Here is a 20422-nt window from a genome sequence, read left to right on the forward strand (position 1 = left end):
ACACAATTTACATGATATGCATATTAAAAAAAAATATTTTTGACAACATCCTTTTTTTTTAAACAAAGGAGCTCAACACACTAAAGTGGAGCAAATAGAATTAGACAATAAATAACAGAAAACTAAAAACCAAAAACACAAGACAATCTCCAAGTCATCTCCAGCATCGCCATCAACAACAAAAGAGATTCACACCTCTCCACTCGTTGCAACTAAACAAGGTCATGTTGATAATTTTTTCTATACCTTTGCTCTGATTCTGAAAAATCCTCGTATTCCTTTCCAACAAAAGGTTCTAGACTATCGCATAGAAGCACATCGACCACTATTTGCGATCCTCTTTTCTACGTGGTTCTTCTGTCCATCTAAGAAAATGTTCTTTTAATGAACCCGGAAAGGATCACTGTCGGCCAAACACAGCTATCCATGCACACCATACCTGCCAAGCAAACTCATAGCCAAGAAACAAGTGATGGACCCGTTCCACATCCTTGTTACAAAAAATGCACCCATTATCTTCCTGGCTAAGAATCCCGAACCGACTCAGTCTTTCTTTAGTATTCACTCTCCCTACCAAGACAAACCAAGCAAACAGCTTCACTCTTGGGGGGACTACGCCTTTTCATATGGTCTTAGTGAAGTTATAACTGGATATATCCTCTGGCAGTAAATCCTCCTACAGAATCTGCACAAATGAGTTAGTCGAAAAAACATATTGCCTATCATATTTCCACACAACTCTATCCTCTCTGTTATTTACTAGTTTCACAGGTCGCAAAGCCTCATGTAACTGACCCAGAAGGTCCAACTCCCACTGAAAAAGCTCTCTCCTCCATTGGAAGTTCCAAATCCACTCTAATTCATCCCAAAACCCACAATCCCCTATAATCGATCCACATTGGTTTGAAATAGAGAACAGCCTGGGGAACCGATCTTTCAAAGATCCACACTATAACTATACATCCTCCCAAAACCGAGTGCACCTCCCATCACCAACCTCTATGGACAAACCTGTAATCATCTTGTCCCTTATAAGTTGCTCCTTGATTTGGATTTGACAAATGTCCTTCCATGGTCCTCCTCTAGTAGGTAGCACTTGAGTGGATAGTAGTTCATTCGGATTCAGATTATTATAGGAGCAGATCATCCTCTTCTACAGCGAGCACTCTTTCTTTGCAAACCGCCACCACCACTTGAACAAGAGTGCAATGTTACGAACCATAGCGTCGCCCACTCCCAACCCCCTAAATTTCTTAGGAGCCTGCACCACTTCCCATTTCACTAAAGCTATACCATTCCTCCCATCCTCCTTGCTCCAAAAAAATCTTTTCTGCAAAGAGATCAGCTTCTCGGCCACAGCCTTTGATATCTTATATAAGCTTAAATAATACACTGACAAACTATTCAATACCGCTTTTATAAGCACCAAAGACATAGCAAGGTAAGACAGAAAAACAATGCAAACCGAGAAAATATTTTTAAGCTAGTATGAATAGTGGAAGTTCTTCTTATTCACTTTCGGAAGTGGATCCTCTCTCCAGTAGAAAAAAAATTGGATGGTGTCCAGTGGAGGATCTCATCTTTCATTGTTCTCTCTCTCTTATTTAATTTTAATCTCACTTATAGAATTAAAGGTGATAAATCACACTTTATTCTCTCAAATGTTAGAAAAAATAGAGAGGATCCATTTCTTTCACTTTCTTTATCTTATTTAGACACTTATATTCTCTTGTTTTACTCAGAAATGAATATAGCTACTTTACTTTTGGAAAAAAAAAAAAAAGTTGCAAATATAATTAAAATCATCACATTACAAATTCTAACAAATCTTAAAGAAGTTTAATGAAATTAAACTAAATTCAACAAATTCGTTAATTATTTATTTCAAACATTTAGTTGCATATGTTTAGGACAGGTATGAGACGAGTAAAGGACGAGACAATTACTACTTATTTCTGCTCGATACACAAACAATTATCATCAGATATTATTCGTGGCCGTTCCAAAATTTTGTTAATAGTTGAAAAATGCGGCAAGTCAGGTCTGGTCGGCTAAATTGCCATTCTATCTACCACATTAAATTGGAACAAAAATTTTTAAAATAAAAATATTAGTAAAAAGAGAAAATGTGGTGATTTAATAACTATTGAATTTGTAATTTTGATTATGTATGAATTTCACTTTCTTAATTTAAAAATAATTAAATTTTTATTTTGTCATTTTACATATCTCTTCAATTTTAAAAAACCTAATGCTATTACTTTAAATTATGAATAACGTCGAAAAAAAAGAGAAACTAAGAATAATGCAGTACAAGTTTTTTTTGGGCGATAACAACCTAAGATTTATTTTTTTATTGTTTATAATATCTCTATTTGACAAATTAAAAGTTAATTTATCATAAATTAAAATTTTATTTAAAAATTTATTATTAACTAATAAATTATTAATAAATTATTATATATACATAAAATATTCAAACTCCACAGTTATTTAAGGAGACTAATAACTAATTACTAGATTAACTCGATCGAAGTTGGATACCAAGACACTGTTTAAAACTAAAGCAAGGAAAAGAAAAGTTACAGAAAGGCCCAAGTCAGCAGTAACAGTCCTTCAGTACAAGGGAGAGCAGGGCTCCATGACCTTCGGGATGGATCTGGGAACATCTCGACCCACGTGGCCGAGAATTATAGACACGTGGCGCCACACACACAGCTTTGACTGGGGATGCCATTTCACTACACAGCAAAAGCTCAACCATGTACTTTTTTAATTAGCAAAAACTAAAACCATTTGTTTTCTGCCGCCGCTGCGTTTTGACCTACCAAACAAGAAAGCAAACGAAATCCCTTTCCTTCTCTGTTGTTCCGCCGCTACCCTTCTTCACTCCATGGCCGACAAGCCTCAATCCCTTGCTGAGGTTCCGTTCCTTAACTTCTCATTTATCACTCTTTTCTTATCTTTCTTGTCAGTTTTACTCTCTACACTCGACGATCTTTTCTTAATTTTGGTATATCTTAGCTTATTCAAGTTCACTCTTTCTTTTCCCCCTTTTAAAAGCTCTTTTTTTTTTTTAATCAATTTAGAATGCGTAAGTTAGAAATTGAAGCTTGATTCAATTAATTCACAGTAGGGATTTTTTGTGCTAGCTTGTGCTTGGATTCAATTTATAGTTAAAAGTTTATGTGTTTACTTCCTTTTTAATGCGTGTGTTTGTGTTTTTTTTTTTAATTTGCTTTTAAAGTGTTTCATGATAAATTAAGCTTATTATACGTTCTGGATCTTGCACAAACTTATGGGATAATCCATGACATTTTCTAATCTGTTGTATTGTATCTACCTAAACTTCCGGAAACAGAAATGCGAAGTTAGATCTATATCATGGGAATTAGGACAAGTCCCTTTTATTGTCCAAATTAACTTTGTTCTTTCTATGGGAGCTTTATTTTTCCCTTCCACTGTAATTCAGTCTGTTGTTGTATGATTGAAGAGTTTCGGTTCTTGTTTTCTACCGTATTAACAAGGTACAGCATACAAGTTTTCTCATATTGTGTTTAGTTTCTAATATGTGTTTATTAGCTAAGTTTCCATCACTTTATTCGTGGTAGATGATATATCATTTTATAAGAAATGCAGGATCTCATGTTTATTATCCAATGGTTATGTCGTGTGAAGAGATAGATAGACACCCCTATCTTAAATGGGCTTGGTTCTAGGAAAATTCAAGTGTCTTTGGAAACAAAAGTTGTGATGGAATTGAATAGAATTCTTGAATTAATTCAATTCTGAGGAGAGTTCTTAAGTTTGGAATGAATTAGAATATAATTGAATTGAATTGTGTAGAAGTAGTTTAAAATGAGAATTATACCCTCAACACTTCAACACCAGTACCCTATTGAAAAACCCACAATAGCGAAGTTTCGGTTCCAACTCTTCATTGAAGAATGCACATTTATACAGATAAATGGTCATATGTAAAATCCATTACCCAGAACCACCCTTTTCCCACAATATCCCAAAGTAATTTGTTGAAGTTTTTGCCTAATAAACAAGACATGGCTGACTTTGTGATTTAGTCTGTCTATTCTTGCTTACCTTGTTTTTAGTTGAAGGAGTGAGGTGGTGACCCAGAATGGGAATATGAGGAAGAGCAGATCAAATAAAGATGATGGAAGTAATGATGGTGGTGGTTTGTTAGAGTCACTTCTTGTGTAGAAACAAAAGAAGTGTTAGATAACACTAGGGTTATATTTTGCTATTTTAGTTTCTTAATGAGGATAGTTTTGGTATATCAATTTTTATGTATCAAGCTGTGAGAATTGAATTAGAAATTAGATCCATTTTGGTCTGATTTGTATATAGCCTTAACATGAGAATTGCATCCTCATTAGAATTGAAATCTTTGCTGTTTTTAAATACCAAAGCGTGAAATAGAATTCCAATTTTCTAGAAATTTCTATTCCAAGAGTTTCCAAACAGGCTCTTATGGAATCCATTTTAAACTGCTTTATATATATAATATATACACACACACACTTATAATAGATTTCTGATTCTTATGTTCTGTGTTATGAATGTGATGGTAGATATTTTTTTCCCCAACATGCAGGAATATTACGTAAAGGATAAACAGGAGAAACCTGTTGAAGCTAAAGAAGTTGAAAAAGAGTCTGCTCTGGAGGAAACTGTTGTTGAGAAGACTGCGGAGGAAACAACTCCTGTTGCTGCGACGGCTGCTGAGGAAAGCAGTGAAGTCGTCCCTCCTCCTGAAGAGAGCACCGAAGAGCAAAGTAGTGGAAGTTTTGAAGAAGAAAAGTCTGGTGATGAAGATGCAGCTGAAGAGACCCCGGAGATTAAGGTAGTTTTAAAAAATTTTGAATAACAGGAACTAGGTCCCTTAGGAGTTCTACAGAGGACTAATGGGTCCCTGAAAAAGAAAAGAACAATTAAGTCTCTGAGGATTACTAACAGTGGACACATTACATTTCAATCATGCTTGATGCTCCTCCTTTTGTGTTCAAGATAATTATGTTCATATTTGTGTTATTGTTTCCAGCTTGAGACTGCTCCAGCAGATTTCCGTTTTCCAACCACAAATCAAACAAGGCATTGCTTTACCCGATATGTGGAATATCACCGGTTAGCCATCTTCTTTATTGTTGGCTTTTATTTCTATTGAGCTGATTGTTTGCACTTTAAAAAGAGGCTCACCAACCTTTTGTTTTAAACTATGAAATTCTTGTGCAGATGTGTAGCTGCAAAAGGAGAAGGTGCACCAGAATGCGATAAGTTTGCTAAATATTATCGCTCACTTTGCCCTGGTGAATGGGTATGTATTTTTACTGGACATTATTTATTTATCCATCTATTTTTTTCAGACAATAGAAATTTTCGATCAACATTGTCGATTATCTATTGAATAACTAAGCATTGGGTCTGCATGTCTGGTAAGATTCACTTACTTAGATTTCTTCTTGCTTATGTCAAGTTGCCATGTGCTTGTGGTCTTACTGGATACTTTTTCTATGAGATGGAGTTGCATTGCATCTTTTACTTTGTTGGTAGTTATATAAACTGACAGGAAATTGCATCCTATATGCTACTAGCCTGCAACTATGCTTTTCTGTGTTCTAAATTCACTTTGATGTCTGACTTCCTGTTAAATCAGAAACGTGTGAAAAGTGACAATAAGGTAGCAATTATAGTTATTAAACATGCAGGGATAGTTTATTGGGATAAATGAAGAATTCTTGAGTACAATTTTTGGTAGATGTTCTTATTACATGGACAGATGGATAACTTTTTGGACACTTGCAGCTTTTTTGAACATTCAGTTAATTGCTCTGTTCAGCTCATCCATTGTCATATTACATTCTGTCATGCGTCTCCTCCTTCAACTCTTGTGGCTTAAATACTTCTATTCAGTTTATCCTTGCAAATGTTCGAGATACATACTCTCTGCTATTGATAGGACCTGAGCTGTATTTGTATGTCATAGAAGGAAGTTCTGTAAAGTGTTAGATTGGGGGAATATCAAGGAGTGTGTAGTCCTAAAGTGCTGGGGACAACAATATGCCACTGAAGAGACACAAACATATTGTATGAGTTGGTAAAAAGGGGAGAATATAGATCTAAAATGTGGGAGGTCCGAAAGGTGGTAAGCTGAATATTGGCTTGGACTGCGAGAAACTATGCTGATATAGCAGTATAGCACTTGGAACCTTGTTCTCTTATTTCTGTTCATATTATCCATTCCTTTGGACAGATAACTGACTGGTTGCAACTCTGATAGTATGATTTCCCAGGATTTTTGTTCATTTTATTGCATGAACTACTGGTTCTTATCAGCTACCTGACAATGCAATTCCATCTAAAGATCATTGTAACTTTTTGAAATGATTAGAACCCTCTTTTTTCTTTGTAGTGATTAGTTCTTTTAATCAAGAAGCTGTATGTGAATAACTTCTTGCTACTTAGAACTGGTTATACTAGACCCACAAGAAAATGAAGAAACCCTATATATTTGATTTCGAGCTGGAATTCTAATGACTAATATGAAATTCAGCTCAGAAAAGAGTGTGGAAAGAAGATTGAACTTGTAAGCAAAAGAGAGAATATATTCAAAGTCCTGGCCAATTAGGTGATCTACCCTATAATGAACCCCCTTACAGAATTAAAACCCTCTAAAATCTCCTGATCTCACATTGGCTATGCACTGTCAACGCAGCATAACCATCTGATCATGTCCTTTCACAATTTTAGCCCTCAAGTAGCCTACTTTACTTTCAATTCTTTCTTTCATACATTATATTGGGATTTTGAATTTCTAATACTTGTGAACCATTTTTAATAGGTTTTTAAAGTGTATAAACATTTCACTGTAGAATGTTAGTGTTTGATACCATTCAAGGAGTTTAGTGGTCATAATAGTGTATATGGTTTAGACCGGGACTGAAATTAGACGGCATAAAAGCTCAACGTCGCCATATCTGTAATGTTTGCATTAGTTTTCTCGCTGTTTAAGATGGATGCCTGATTAGCAAATTTTGTTGACGATTTCCATCAGATCAACACATCTTTTTCGTTATGTGTGTTTGTTTATGTTATCATTATTCTTTATATTGCATTCTAAGGGTCTATTGTGATTCCTTAATTGTCGTCGTATCAGATTGACCGATGGAACGAGCAAAGGGAGAATGGAACATTCCCGGGCCCACTGTAGGCTGCACTTGTCTGTAACCGCTGATTCAATTTTCTTGCATTGTTGCATTTAAAATTGCTGGAGATAAAAAGCACATACTTTGGGAGAAATGTTGTCCATGTCAGGCATTGGTTTAATAAGAAAATTTTGGCTGTCTGTTTGAACTAGTTTGAGCTGTACAAATTCCATGAAACGCTTCTGGGGGGAATTTCCAGAGGTTGCTATATTATTTACCGGATTCCTTACTGCCTGAGGGATTTTGTTCAAGTCTACTATCCCCCGAAATAAAGGTAAACGAACGGAAATGATTAAAATATACAACTTTCTTTTGTTTAATTTTACATTATTATAGTGTTAGAATTTTACTAATGATCAGAAAAGTGGAGATGAGACGCAAATATCTATATTAAAGGTAATTTTCAAATACTAGAACACTTTCTTTAGTTTTTTTTCGCTCTGCACTTATTAGAACGCTACACTAATAATCGGATAGATCTAAAGTTTTGATGGGAGCAGAAGATAATCGACCTCTTAATGCAGCCCTACGGCCTAATAAGTAATAACTGGTGTCCTCAGCAAACAACAACCATACACACAAATACTTGCAAGTTATTGTTACTAGGATTTCGACCCATTTCATAATTGATTACGATCCTTGTGTAACAATGCAAGCTTTGCCTAAGAAAGATGCCACAGGGATATTCCTGGCAAACTCAGATGCATGAGTTGAGGAATATCCGAGGCCTAGGCCAGAAAAGGATCTCTTTGCATGGATGTCAGCAGACATGCAGGGAATTAACTCTGATGTCATGTCGCATTGCCTAGCTTTAAACCCAAAACCCAAGCCAATGACAAAAAGAAGAAAATGTTGGCAAGAGGACACAGAGGACACAGGAAGTAAGAAAGCAACTCGAGTGTCTCCTACAAATTAGGTACAATAGAGAACTGTCATATCAACCCCTACAAATTAGGTACATTAGAGAACTGTCATATCAACCGAGTTGTCAAACATTGTCCTAGATAAGAAAGCTGACGAAAAGTAGAAAATGTGTGTATAGACTACTTTGACCAAAAGAAGACCCGCTTTAAAGATACAGCCAATTGTTATACCGTAATTACCTTTGAAATGAAAATTGCGGATGCCACATACCAAACGCTTATGATCAAAATCTTCAAAGACACGGTCAGGCAGAAGTTACATGTATACATTGACAACATGATTGTTAAGAAAAGTGAGGATGAACACTTAATAAGCGACTTGGAGAAAATCTTTGACTGCCTGAGGAAGCATCAGATGCAGCTAAACGAGCAAGATGCGCCTTCATAATTCAACCAAGTACCCAAAAGAAAAGTGGAAGCCAAATCATAAAAATGCCAAGTTCGAGAACTTCCTTACGGACCAGCTGATGTTGTTATCTTCTTTCCATGAAGCCTTAACCCAAAAGGCGCTTCTGTTTTTCAATTTGACGAAGAAGACAGAAACGATTGACCTTCCAATGGATTCAAGAATGCGAAAAGGTGCTCAATTGCTCTAAGGATATCTTTTTTACAAACCAAACATGGTGGGTAGAATGCTTACCTGGATCGTTGAGCTATTCCAACTCCACCATGTCTTGATTTAAAAAAGCCAACACTTGAACCCTAGTCTAGTTTCCATCAAGCCCTCCTTACTTCTTAGTCTGTTGTCAGAGCGGCCGGAGACTAGTCTGATTCTTTTACCGCAGGAAACATGATTAATTGCTTGCTTAGGGAAGTGTGCCCGAGTCTTCTAGAATATAATAAATAGTTGTGACTCGGTCTAAGTAGGACAGAGCCATCCTAATCTTAAAGAGAAGAATGAGAAGAAGCCTGAAAAAAAGCAAAAAGGAACATAACCTCCGATACGATGAACGGAATAAAACCATATCGAGGCCTTATGAGTTGAGAAGCCGTAAAGAAGGTAGAGATGAAGACTTCTATTTAGGGTAAGCACTAAGAAGTCAGAATATGAGCCTAAAAATGCAATCAAAGTACAAGCAATGCTGACATGCTCCTAGAAAACTGTGTAAGGATAACCATCGGGCATTTTATCAACTATGACTCCCTAATACCAAATCACTAAGCCAAATGTGAAGCCTTGCTTGCTGGTTTGGCACTTGCCAAAGAGGTAGGCGCAAAGAGTTTGGAAGTCTACAACGACTCTCAAGTTGACACTTTCAAGTGGTAACATTTCAGACAAAGTTCGAGATCCCCTACTCAAAAGTACTAGGAAAAAGTGAAGGGAACTTTGTCAAGTGTTTGAGGAAGTCATGATATTAATGTTCCAACGGAGGAGAATACCAGAGCGGATATCCTGTCAAAATTGATGAGCACCAATGCCAACTTGGGAAACTGGTAACTTATCAAAGAAATAGTAAGGAAGAACTTAATTTCCCTTGAACATGATTCCATCCTTAGCTTGAAAATGGCACTTTACCCACGAACCCAACGGAAACTAACAACCTAGAAAAGGAAGCTGCTCATTCCTTTCTGGCCACCTATATTGGCAAGGAATATTTCAACCCCTTCTCAAATGCCTAGAACCACGAGAGATGTTGCGGGCACCACATAGGCAATAAGTCCCTGGCACAAAAGCTTATAAAGGTGGGATACTATTGCTCCGGATGCACCTCAACTTGCAAAGTTGTGCAACCAATACGGACTTGTACAAAGCAACCCCCAAAGAGTTAACATTGATTATCACTGCCGGATATTTTTTCAAGTAGGGCATAAAGTTAATGTGTGCCTTCCTAATCGCGCTTGGGCAGTTGAAATTCCTCATTTTAATCAACACAATTGTTGTATGTGCTTGTTGAAATTATTTTTAATTTAATTTACCAAATGTGTTACATCTTTTCAAAAACTATATTTCAAAAGACAATTTTGATAAATTACTTTAAAAATTATTTCCTTTATCGCAATAGTAATTAGTGAGCCAACCATCATCAGCCCAATATAGCAACAACACACGAGAATTAGGTCCAAATATAAAATTTAGAATAAGCAACTTTTTCTTCTTTTTTTTTTATTTCTTTTATTCATGCTTTTTCTCTTTTGTTTTAGAATGTGGTGACTCATTTTTTAGGATAAAATTCTTTGATTTAGATTTGATAGTTGTTATACAGAGTTGTTGAGCTACGTATTTTTCTTCTTGTATATATATAGCTTCTGTAATTATTGATAAATAATAAAAGAGTAATACACATTTCATTCATCTTTATGCATCTCTACCTAATTCTTGTTATGGTATCTGTAACAACCAAACTTTTGACACATCATGACCAATGTCAATAATCAGGCATTACTCGTAATAGCGTGATTATATTCACACGTGATAAAGACCGTAACGGTTAAAAATTTTTTAAATAAAATATTAAAAACGTTCAAACACAGTTATATAGAGATAAGTAGTATATATATAAACATAAGTCAAGAAGTCAAAGAGTATACATGCCAATATATATATATATATATATATACAACCAAAAGATATTACCGGCCCTAATCCTCAAACGGGTCTCCTAGACTAGGGCTTGGCCTAGGATGAATACTTCTTGTAAGTATAATACCGACACTTCAATTGGCCCTAGGATCACTCACTCATATAAATGACGCTATCATATTTTTCATCTCTCAACTTCATCAACACTCATATGAAATAATAGAACAATGAAGGACTTCACATAATCATATTTTTTTTTTCATTTCATGGAACATACATACAATACACAAGGCATATGTGCTTTTATATAGGCAATGCTTCCTACTAAAATAATAATTTATGAATCACAAATCAATTTTGTAATGACTACTATGCTATGAGTTGTCTTCATGAATCTTCCTTCAACTTATATTTATGTAGTTTCTATAAATCTTCTAATTTAGGTTGCTTGGTCTTCAATTTCAATTCAATTTGATTTTGAATTTCTTCAATGTTGTAGAATGTTGTAATTGTACTATTCTCTTGAATGTTCTTAAAAAATCTTCAAGCTCCCAATATGTTAGCTTCTAGCAATATCTAGCAAAAAATTGATGATTATTGTATTCAACTAAAACTTTGCTTCTTCTTTGACAATTTTGACTTCAAAAACTCTTCATAAAAATTCTAGTGATGCAAGTTGATTTATAATGAATTAACATTGCCTCCCTTAAATCAAGCTTGCAGAATTAATCATTCCAAGCATCTTCTTCAATTTGTAAAATAACTCTGTCTTCAATGGCTTTGTAAAGATATCTGCAACTTATTCTTCAGTTGGACAGTACTCGATCACAACTTCTTTTTCATTCACCAACTCTCTGATTTTGTGAAATCGAATATCAATATGCTTCGATCTTCCATGGAATACTGGATTTTTGCAAAGTGCAATAGCTGACTTGTTATCGCAAAATATTGTTGTTGGAGTATTTTATTTCTCGTTCAATTCCTCAAGAATTCTTCTTAGCCAAACTGCTTGTGTTGCACAACTTGCTGCTGCTATATATTCTGCTTCTGCTGTAGATAGTGCTACTACTGGTTGTTTCTTTGACGACCATGAAATTGCACCAGAACCAAGATGAAATACAAATCCTGAAGTACTTTTTCTTGTTTCTATATCTCCGACCCAATCACTATCAGTGTAGCCAACAAGGTTTACTTCATTAGTATTCTCATAATAAATTCCATCATTTAAAGTACATTTGATATATCGAAGAATTCTCTTTGCCGCTTGCAAATGGTTGGTTCAAGGCTCCTCCATAAATCTGCTAAGCAAACCAACTCCAAACACAATATCTGGTCTAGTCGCAGTCAAGTACCTTAGACTTCCAATCAAGCTTTTGTAATATGTATGATTTACTGCTCCTCCTTTATCTTCTCTCAGCAATTTGAACTTCTCTTCGACTGGAGTAGAAACTGGCTTTGAATGTTCCATTTGAAATTTCTTCAAAATATCATTTGCATATTTCTTCTGAGAAATGAAAATACCATCATCTCTTTGAACCACTTCAATGCCAAGAAATTTAGACATCAAACCCATATCTGTCATTTCAAAGTGCTTTATCATAACCTCCCTGAATTCTGCAATTATCTTCAAATTGTTGCCAGTAAAGATTAAATCATCAACATAAAGACACACGATCAAGATATCTCCAGGTTCAACGAACTTGATATAAAGAGTATGTTCAAATGGACATCTTTTGAAACCATTCTCAATAAAATAAGAATCAATCTTCTTGTACCATGCTCTTGGTGCTTGCTTTAGCCCATACAAAGCTTTCTTCAATTTGTAAACTTTATCTTCCTTTCCAAGAACTTCATATCCTGCAGGTTGCTCAACATACACTTCTTCTTCTAAAGTGCCATTTAGAAATGCAGACTTAATATCCATTTGATGTATCTTCCACTTATTTTGAGTCGAGAGTGAAATAATCATACGAATAGTGTCTAATCTAGCAACAGGAGCAAATACTTCAAAATAATTGATACCTGACTTTTGTTTGTATCCCTTAGCAACTAATCTTGCTTTGAAACGATCAACTTCACCACTGGGTTTGTACTTAGGCTTGTAAACCCACTTTACTCCAATCGGCTTCTTATCTGCTGGTAAATCTGTCAACTCCCATGTGTTATTCTTTTTAATGGCATGAATCTCATCATCCATTACTTTCTTCCAATTGTTATCTCTAGAGGCTTCTTCAAAGTTTAACGGCTCACAATCTGAAAATAGAGCAAAATTTATGATTTCTTCATCAGACGGATCGTTGTCATTGCCAACCTCATAATCTGCTAATCTAGCTGGTAGTCTCTTCTCTCTTTGAGGTCTTCTAGATGATTCTGGTTGCTCGGTTGCATCAGGTTGTCTTTCTTCTTCATCATCACATGTATTTGAAATTATAATCGGATGCTTTTCTATCTTTGTGTTCCAGTCCCATATGTCTTTCTCGTCGAATGTCACGTCTCTGCTGATGATCACTTTCTTTGATACTAGATTGTACAACTTGTATGCTTTTGAGTCTGTGCTATAGCCAATAAAGATACACTTCAATTGGCCCTAGGATCACTCACTCATATAAATGACGCTATCATATTTTTCATCTCTCAACTTCATCAACACTCATATGAAATAATAGAACAAAGAAGGACTTCACATAATCATATTTTTTTTTTTCATTTCATGGAACATACATACAATACACAAGGCATATGTGCCTTTATATAGGCAATGCTTCCTACTAAAATAATAATTTATGAATCACAAATCAATTTTGTAATGACTACTATGCTATGAGTTGTCTTCATGAATCTTCCTTCAACTTATATTTATGTAGTTTCTATAATCTTCTAATTTAGATTGCTTGGTCTTCAATTTCAATTCAATTTAATTTTGAATTTTTTTAATATTGTAGAATGTTGTAATTGTACTATTCTCTTGAATGTTCTTCAAAAATCTTCAAGCTTCCAATATATTAGCTTCTAGCAATATCTAGCAAATTGATGATTATTGTATTCAACTAAAACTTTGCTTCTTCTTTGACAATTTTAACTTCAAAAACTCTTCATAAAAATTCTAGTGATGCAAGTTGATTTATAATGAATTAACACTTCTCAAAACAATATCAAAAGAGAGGGAAATGTATCACTAAGGATCAAGGTCATACAGATCCAGATAGAGAGTGCCTGTCATCTACTCAAAAGTGATCCTACGAAGATTCTTCACTAACTCCTCCAGACATCTCTAAACTCAAGTCATCAGCTGCCAAGTTTATCTCTATCTGCAAACATAGGAAGAAACCAAGTTTATCTATATCTGCAAACATAAGAAGAAAGGAGGTGAGAACCTAAAGTTCCTAACAGAGTAAAACAGGAAAAAAGGAATCATAGGATCTTTGTCTCTAAATTCTCGTTAAATAAAAAATCGTCACATAAAAATAACAGAGTACAAATATATAGCAGGTAAATAGAATTAGTCATAGACAATTAGAAAACTGCAATAAGCAATCACAAGAAATTCACATATGCAAACAAGATGGTGCATGCTTGTTTCTAGTGCAGATCATAAACTCACGCATTGGTTGACTATCCGCAGCCTCATGTTACCCGGAATGGATGCGGAATATGGTTTTTCCACTAAATCAGTAAGCACAGATATCACATGGGTGGACCCATCTGAGTTAGATACCAAAATCACAGGTTTACCCGTGTGAGTTAAGCTAAAACCATAATCATAAAATCGCTATAGCATATGTGCATTAAGTAAAAAATAGGGTACCATACAGACGAACCCATATCAGTCAGATACCACTTACTAATAGGTGTCCCCACTTAACAACTCTGCTCAGCAAGTACATTTTCCCTACCCGGGGTCTCTGCTCAGTTAATACGTTTCTTTGACTGGGGTATAAGGCATTTTGGGTTTTAATCATTATTCAATACTTTTGACTCTTTCTTTTAGATTAACGCCTACTTGGTGACTATTTTTCTATTTAATAATTAATAAGACAAACACACTCGGAATCGCGTAAATTATATATCCACGCGTGTGCTATCTATGTAAAATAAATTTCAGGATTCGAAAACTAACGGTATACTAAGAAAACCTTGACTGTTTATCTGGTTTTTCAGGTTAACGTTGTTCTACATCCTGAGCTTTAATTTGGTATAAATTTTATAGCATTTGGATTAAAAATGAATTTTATACAATTTTTAAAAGTTTGTCCCCTGCACTTAAAAATCTACAGAAAACAACAAGTAACATATCTTTTGTAAAAATCACCAAAATTTCATTTCTAACTAAATGCTTCTGAAATTTTGTGGAGGTATACTAGACTTCCTCAAGTTTAAAACAAAACAAGTTCCAGTTCCATATCAATTCATATGAGCAATTAATGCAGCGGGAAAATGGTGACCTGTTTTCATAAACCAGTTTCTGAAATCTCGGCAAGCAACATTTCATCATCCTTTTGGTTACAACTTAAAATGTTACGTAAATCAAAAGTTACATTGGCTAGAAGACACGGTTTTGAAAACTGGAAGCAGGATTTTCAGCACAAAACCCCAAATTTTGAAAAATCATATCTCCCAAACTACTTGGCAAAATTTTCTGAACTTTTTATGGGTCAATCTGGACATCTTGGAATTTATTAGAAAAATCAATTGGTGTAGAAAATATGTCTAGATTGCTCCCAGTTCTCATGGCAAGTTGCTGTCCAAAATTATGCAGAAATTCTACAGTATCTCTCCCTAATATACAATAACCGATTTTAATCCCCTTAAAACTCTAACCTACACTAATTTAATTGTCTCATAATTGATTCTTATTATTTCATATTCCCACCAAGAGCCTCAAATCAATATATATATATATATATATATATATATATATATATATATATATATATATATATATATATATATATATATATATATCACAAATGATATAACATTCTGCACAATATACCACAATTTACAATATCACCACTACGCTATTTACATCAACAATGTTTCAACAGTATCAAGGCACCATAGTAGTAATTTTAGCAACAATTACAATATTTAATCACACTAAATCATCCAAAACAAGAAAACACAACTAACAGTAACATATAAGACTAAACTAGCATCCTAACCCTTACCTCTTTGTTGATCAAAAGCACAAAACTTGTCCCTGATTCTCCCTTGAACCCGAACCCTAACCATTCCAAGGAGTTTTGGTTACATTTCACCAGGCCATTCGGCCAAATTAAACACAGAGGAGGGAAAATCACTCACTTCTCTTTGCTTGTGATGCTAGTTATGTTAACAGAAATTGAGTAAACTAGGAGAATGAAGCAAGGGAAGGATCAAAATTTTGAATTAGAGGAGGAAAGGAAGAAGATGAAGTTGCTATCGTCACCTAGCAGAGAAGCTCGAAGAACAGTTGGGTGAGTGGAATGCAGCTCCCTTTTCAGCTTCGATCAGCTCCTTCCTTGGCTATCATTCTTCTTTTCTTGGTGCTGTGGTTGATGAAGAGCCAGAAAACTTGAAAAACGCTCCTGTTCTTGCTTACTGGTGCTTTGACTGTTCCTCGTTCCTTGCCCTCTCTCTGCTTTCTGTGAATTCAAGGAAGGAAGAGTGGTGCTTATATAGTCAGAAGAAGAGGTGGTGAAGGCTTCGCTGGTCTCTGCTCCATGCAACACCTATGTATGCTTCATCATTACCTTGGCTGATCAGGAGGTGTAATCATGGTTGGAAGCTTCTTGTGGGTTCGGTTAAGGAAGAAACAAGGAGGGGTGTGGCTTTAATCAGAGTTGGTTGTCCCTTTAATAGGGTGAAGGGTTTTGGTTCAGTTGAACCAAGGAAAATATCGGTTCAATAAATTTTCGTTCACGGTTAATTAATCTAATAATATATCTATACTTCTTTATAATTAATTCATCATATGATTAATTAAAGAGGTGGTGATTAACTTGTGATAATAATTATTCCGCAGAATAATTAATTATAACGGAAATCTTAAGTTAGTGAACCTTGTCATCAGAAAAAAATCTAAACTTGACGAATTAAATTAAATTATAATTTTTCTGTCTTAATATCTATCTAACACACACATATATATCTATTTACAAAAATTATAATTTTATTGAAAATAAACAAAATTTTTGGGATAGAAAAATCGGGTTCTTATACTCAGTCGTATTAATACTCAAACAATGATTAAAACTTCAAATCCTAATGTTCAAACATTCCCATCTTCTTTTTCTTCTTTATTACATACCATGGATATTTTTAAAGACCAATTTAATTCCTGTTATATACATCTCAACAAAAATTTTATATTTATTCTTGTTATTCCTTTTCTAACAGAGAATAATTATCATTTTTGGAGTAAATTATTCACCATGACAGTTATTTCTAAAAAAAATACGATTTTTTTATTGGTACAATACTTTCTCCTCCTCTAGATGATCTGCTCTTTTCATCTTGGGAACGTTATAACAACTTTATGCTTTTCTGGCTTTTTCATTTTCTTTCTCCTTCCATTACTCAAAGTGTTATATACTTGAACACTGCTACCTCTGTTTGAGTTTATCTTTGTGAGAGATTTTCTCAATCAGACATCTTACACATAACGAAACTACAAGAAGAAGTTTGCAGTCTTAAACAAGGTACTCTTACTATTATTGACTTCTACACTTCTCTGAAAATCCTTTGGGAGGAACTTAAAAATTCCAGACCGCTTTTCATCTGCAATTGTCCAGCTCGAACCCATCGAACTCAGGATTTCATTATCAGGTTTTTGAAAGGCCTGGATGAAAGGTTCTCTATCATTCGTTCTCAGATGCTTCTCATGGACCCTCTATCTCCTGTAACCAGAGTTTTTGCATTAGTGATTCAACATGAACACCAGCTCCAAATTAGATCTGGTATCTTGGACGAACAGCATATTCTCGCCGCTGCGGTGGATACTCGATGATCTCTCTATAGTTGCGAGCGAGGTTCTGACTCCGCTGGAGCTGGTCGCAATTTCATTCCCTCCAAATTGTGTACGTTTTGTGAAAAATGGTGGCATACCGTGGACGTTTGCTGTGGGAAGTACAGTTATCCCCTAGGCCATCCATGATTCCATGGACGATCACGGCCGTTAGAAACCATAATTCAAATGGGAAGGCATGCGCTAAAGATAGTCTAGGAGCAGCCAATAATGGGCTTGACTCCCTTTTAGCACACTACTCTATTGACTTTTTTGAAATGGGTCGAGACCCATGCCTCAGAAAACAAAGATTAGAAGGGCTCCACTTCTTCTTAAACTGGGCTGCTTCCTAGCCCAAGTTTGGATATTTATTTGCTTTGTTCTTCATACACTTTTTTATTTTAAACAATGTTGCATCTTATAATTTTTTCTGGTACTTGGATAATTAATTTTGGTGCTACTAACCATATAATTTTAAAATTGTCAAATTTTATTTCTTACACAAAAATTAAACCTATTATTATTCACTTATCAAATGGGTCACGAGTCAATACACAATATAAAGGTGTTGTCAAAATTTTAACATCTTTATTCTTGAACAATATCTTATATTTGTCAATGTTTTATTTCAATTTAATTTCTGACTCTAAAATTATTTCAATATTTCTATGTGATCTCACTTTTTTCAACATTCATGTCTTTTATAGGAATTGAACGCATTGAAGATGATTAGTTTGGATAAACTAAAAGAAGAATTGTACATCTTTGACAAAGTTTTTGATTCCACTAATAACACCACCATATCTTTACATTTAATAAACCTCACACATTATCAACACCCAACATCATCATATTAGTGGCATCTTCATTTGGAATATCTTTTTGAAAAAGACTTAATTTTTTACATAAACAATACCCTTTTATTTCAACACACCAAAATAAAATTTGTGATGTATGCCATTTTTCTACACACAAAAAAAAAAATTCTTTTCACCTAGTCTAAGTCATGCAAATGCTATTTTTGAATTATTATATTTTGACATTTGGGACCTTTTAGAACCCCCTCCGTTTCATTATCATAAATATTTTTGGACTATAGTAAATTATTTTAGTCAGTTTACTTGGATTGTTTTATTAAAATCTAAGAGTGAGGTTTCACAACTTAATAAAAAATTTATTACTTTAGTGAAAACTCAATTCAAATTCAAAAATTAAGATTATTCGTTCTGATAATGGTCCTGAATTTTTTCTTACTGAAGTTTATTCATACAAAGGGATCATTTGTAACACCCTAACTATTAGCACCTCATGATCGTACTAAAAGCCTAGGCATTACGTACCTCTAAACCTTTTATTCTATAATATATTTATTTAATATTGACCCTTCGCGAATACGACCGATACTTTAATTAAGAAATCGAAAGGAAACTTTATTTTAAAACATTTAATTACAAAAGTATATATTTACATAGTTTTATATACATAGACTTATTCGAAAATTCTCAAAAATAAATCCTACCCCTTTAAAAACTAAAAACAATAAACGATGAGGGAAAAATAAATTCTAACAACTCAACTCGTGAATATAATCTTCTATGCTTCTGTAGCTCCGCACTAAACTTCGCACCTGTAGCTGAAAGGGGTGGAAATAGGGGGTAAGAATTAGGGAGTTCTTAGTAGGGTCGGGGTTAGAAGTTAAGTTTATTTTATATATACTTGGTCAGTAATGACAATCAATAAGGTACCATCTAATTCAACAATTAAAGAACACAGAATTCAAACAGTCATTTAGCACACCCACAATCATAGAAAATATACTCACAAACAAATATGCGCAAACAAGTATGATGCATGTCTATCCCTAGTGCAGGTAATGAGCTCATCTGTTAGTTTCAACCCGTTCTTGACATAACTCAGCAACCTTTGTCTGAGTTTGGTTTCCAGTGTCATAACCTCTGTAAGCAAATAGGTGCGACTCTCTTGAGCCGATGTATGCAAACATAACCTCTGTAAGCAACCTCGGTCTTAGAGGTAAGGCTCTCTAGCCAATGTATGTATCAATAACCTCTGTAAGCAACCTCTGTCTTACAGGTGCGACCATCCCCTGGATTGGCCGATGTGTCTCTAGAAAGTAAATCTCAGTGGACTCATCACCATATCTCTGCTTATCTTCAGCAGGTACACAATCATCCCAACTCGTTCTCAGTGCCAAACAATATCTCTACTTATCTCCTTTTTTTTGTTCTTTCTTTCTTTTCTTTTCTGTGCTCTGCCCTTGGTGCATGAAATTATGATCTCAATGGCGCCAACAACTTGGTACGCACAATTGTAATCTCAACTCTTTTTCACAACTTTGCACAACTAACCAGCAAGTGCACTGGGTCGTCCAAGTAATAAACCTTACGTGAGTAAGGGTCGATCCCACGGAGATTATCGGCTTGAAGCAAGCTATGGTCATCTTGTAAATCTCAGTCAGGCGGATTCAAATGGTTATGGAGTTTTAATAATTTAAAAGATAAATAAAACGTAAAATAAAGATAGAGATACTTATGTAATTCATTGGTGGGAATTTCAGATAAGTCTACGGTGATGCCTCATTCCTTTTGAATCTCTGCTTTCCTATTGCCTTCTTCTAATCCTTCTTACTCCTTTCTATGGCAAGCTGTATGTTGGGTGTCACCGTTGTCAATGGCTACTTCCCGTCGTCTCAGTGAAAATGGTCCTCTACGGTTTCTGTACGGCTAATCAACTGTCAGATTGCTCGTCTCGGATG

At 34.9% G+C, this 20422-nt stretch overlaps 1 protein-coding gene across 1 annotated transcript; it reads left to right on the top strand.

Annotated features, from left to right (window-relative positions):
* The first annotated feature begins 2616 nt into the window (after window positions 1-2616).
* On the top strand, window positions 2617-7371 carry LOC112703205 (cytochrome c oxidase subunit 6b-1). The gene is made up of 5 exons (XM_025754548.2): window positions 2617-2923; window positions 4613-4861; window positions 5060-5142; window positions 5251-5332; window positions 7172-7371. The coding sequence occupies exons 1-5, from the start codon at window positions 2894-2896 to the stop codon at window positions 7223-7225; spliced, it is 498 nt and encodes a 165-aa protein (XP_025610333.1). The 5' UTR covers window positions 2617-2893; the 3' UTR covers window positions 7226-7371.
* Window positions 7372-20422: the final 13051 nt, after the last annotated feature.

Source organism: Arachis hypogaea, chromosome 7 (genome assembly GCF_003086295.3).
Source record: "Arachis hypogaea cultivar Tifrunner chromosome 7, arahy.Tifrunner.gnm2.J5K5, whole genome shotgun sequence".
Classification (NCBI taxonomy): Eukaryota; Viridiplantae; Streptophyta; class Magnoliopsida; order Fabales; family Fabaceae; genus Arachis; species Arachis hypogaea.

Coding starts and splice junctions, on each gene's coding strand:
- LOC112703205 (XM_025754548.2), top strand. CDS start 2,894: ATGGCCGACAAGCCTCAATCCCTTGCTGAG. Junction 2,924..4,612: donor AGCCTCAATCCCTTGCTGAG/GTTCCGTTCCTT, acceptor CCCAACATGCAG/GAATATTACGTAAAGGATAA. Junction 5,143..5,250: donor CGATATGTGGAATATCACCG/GTTAGCCATCTT, acceptor ATTCTTGTGCAG/ATGTGTAGCTGCAAAAGGAG.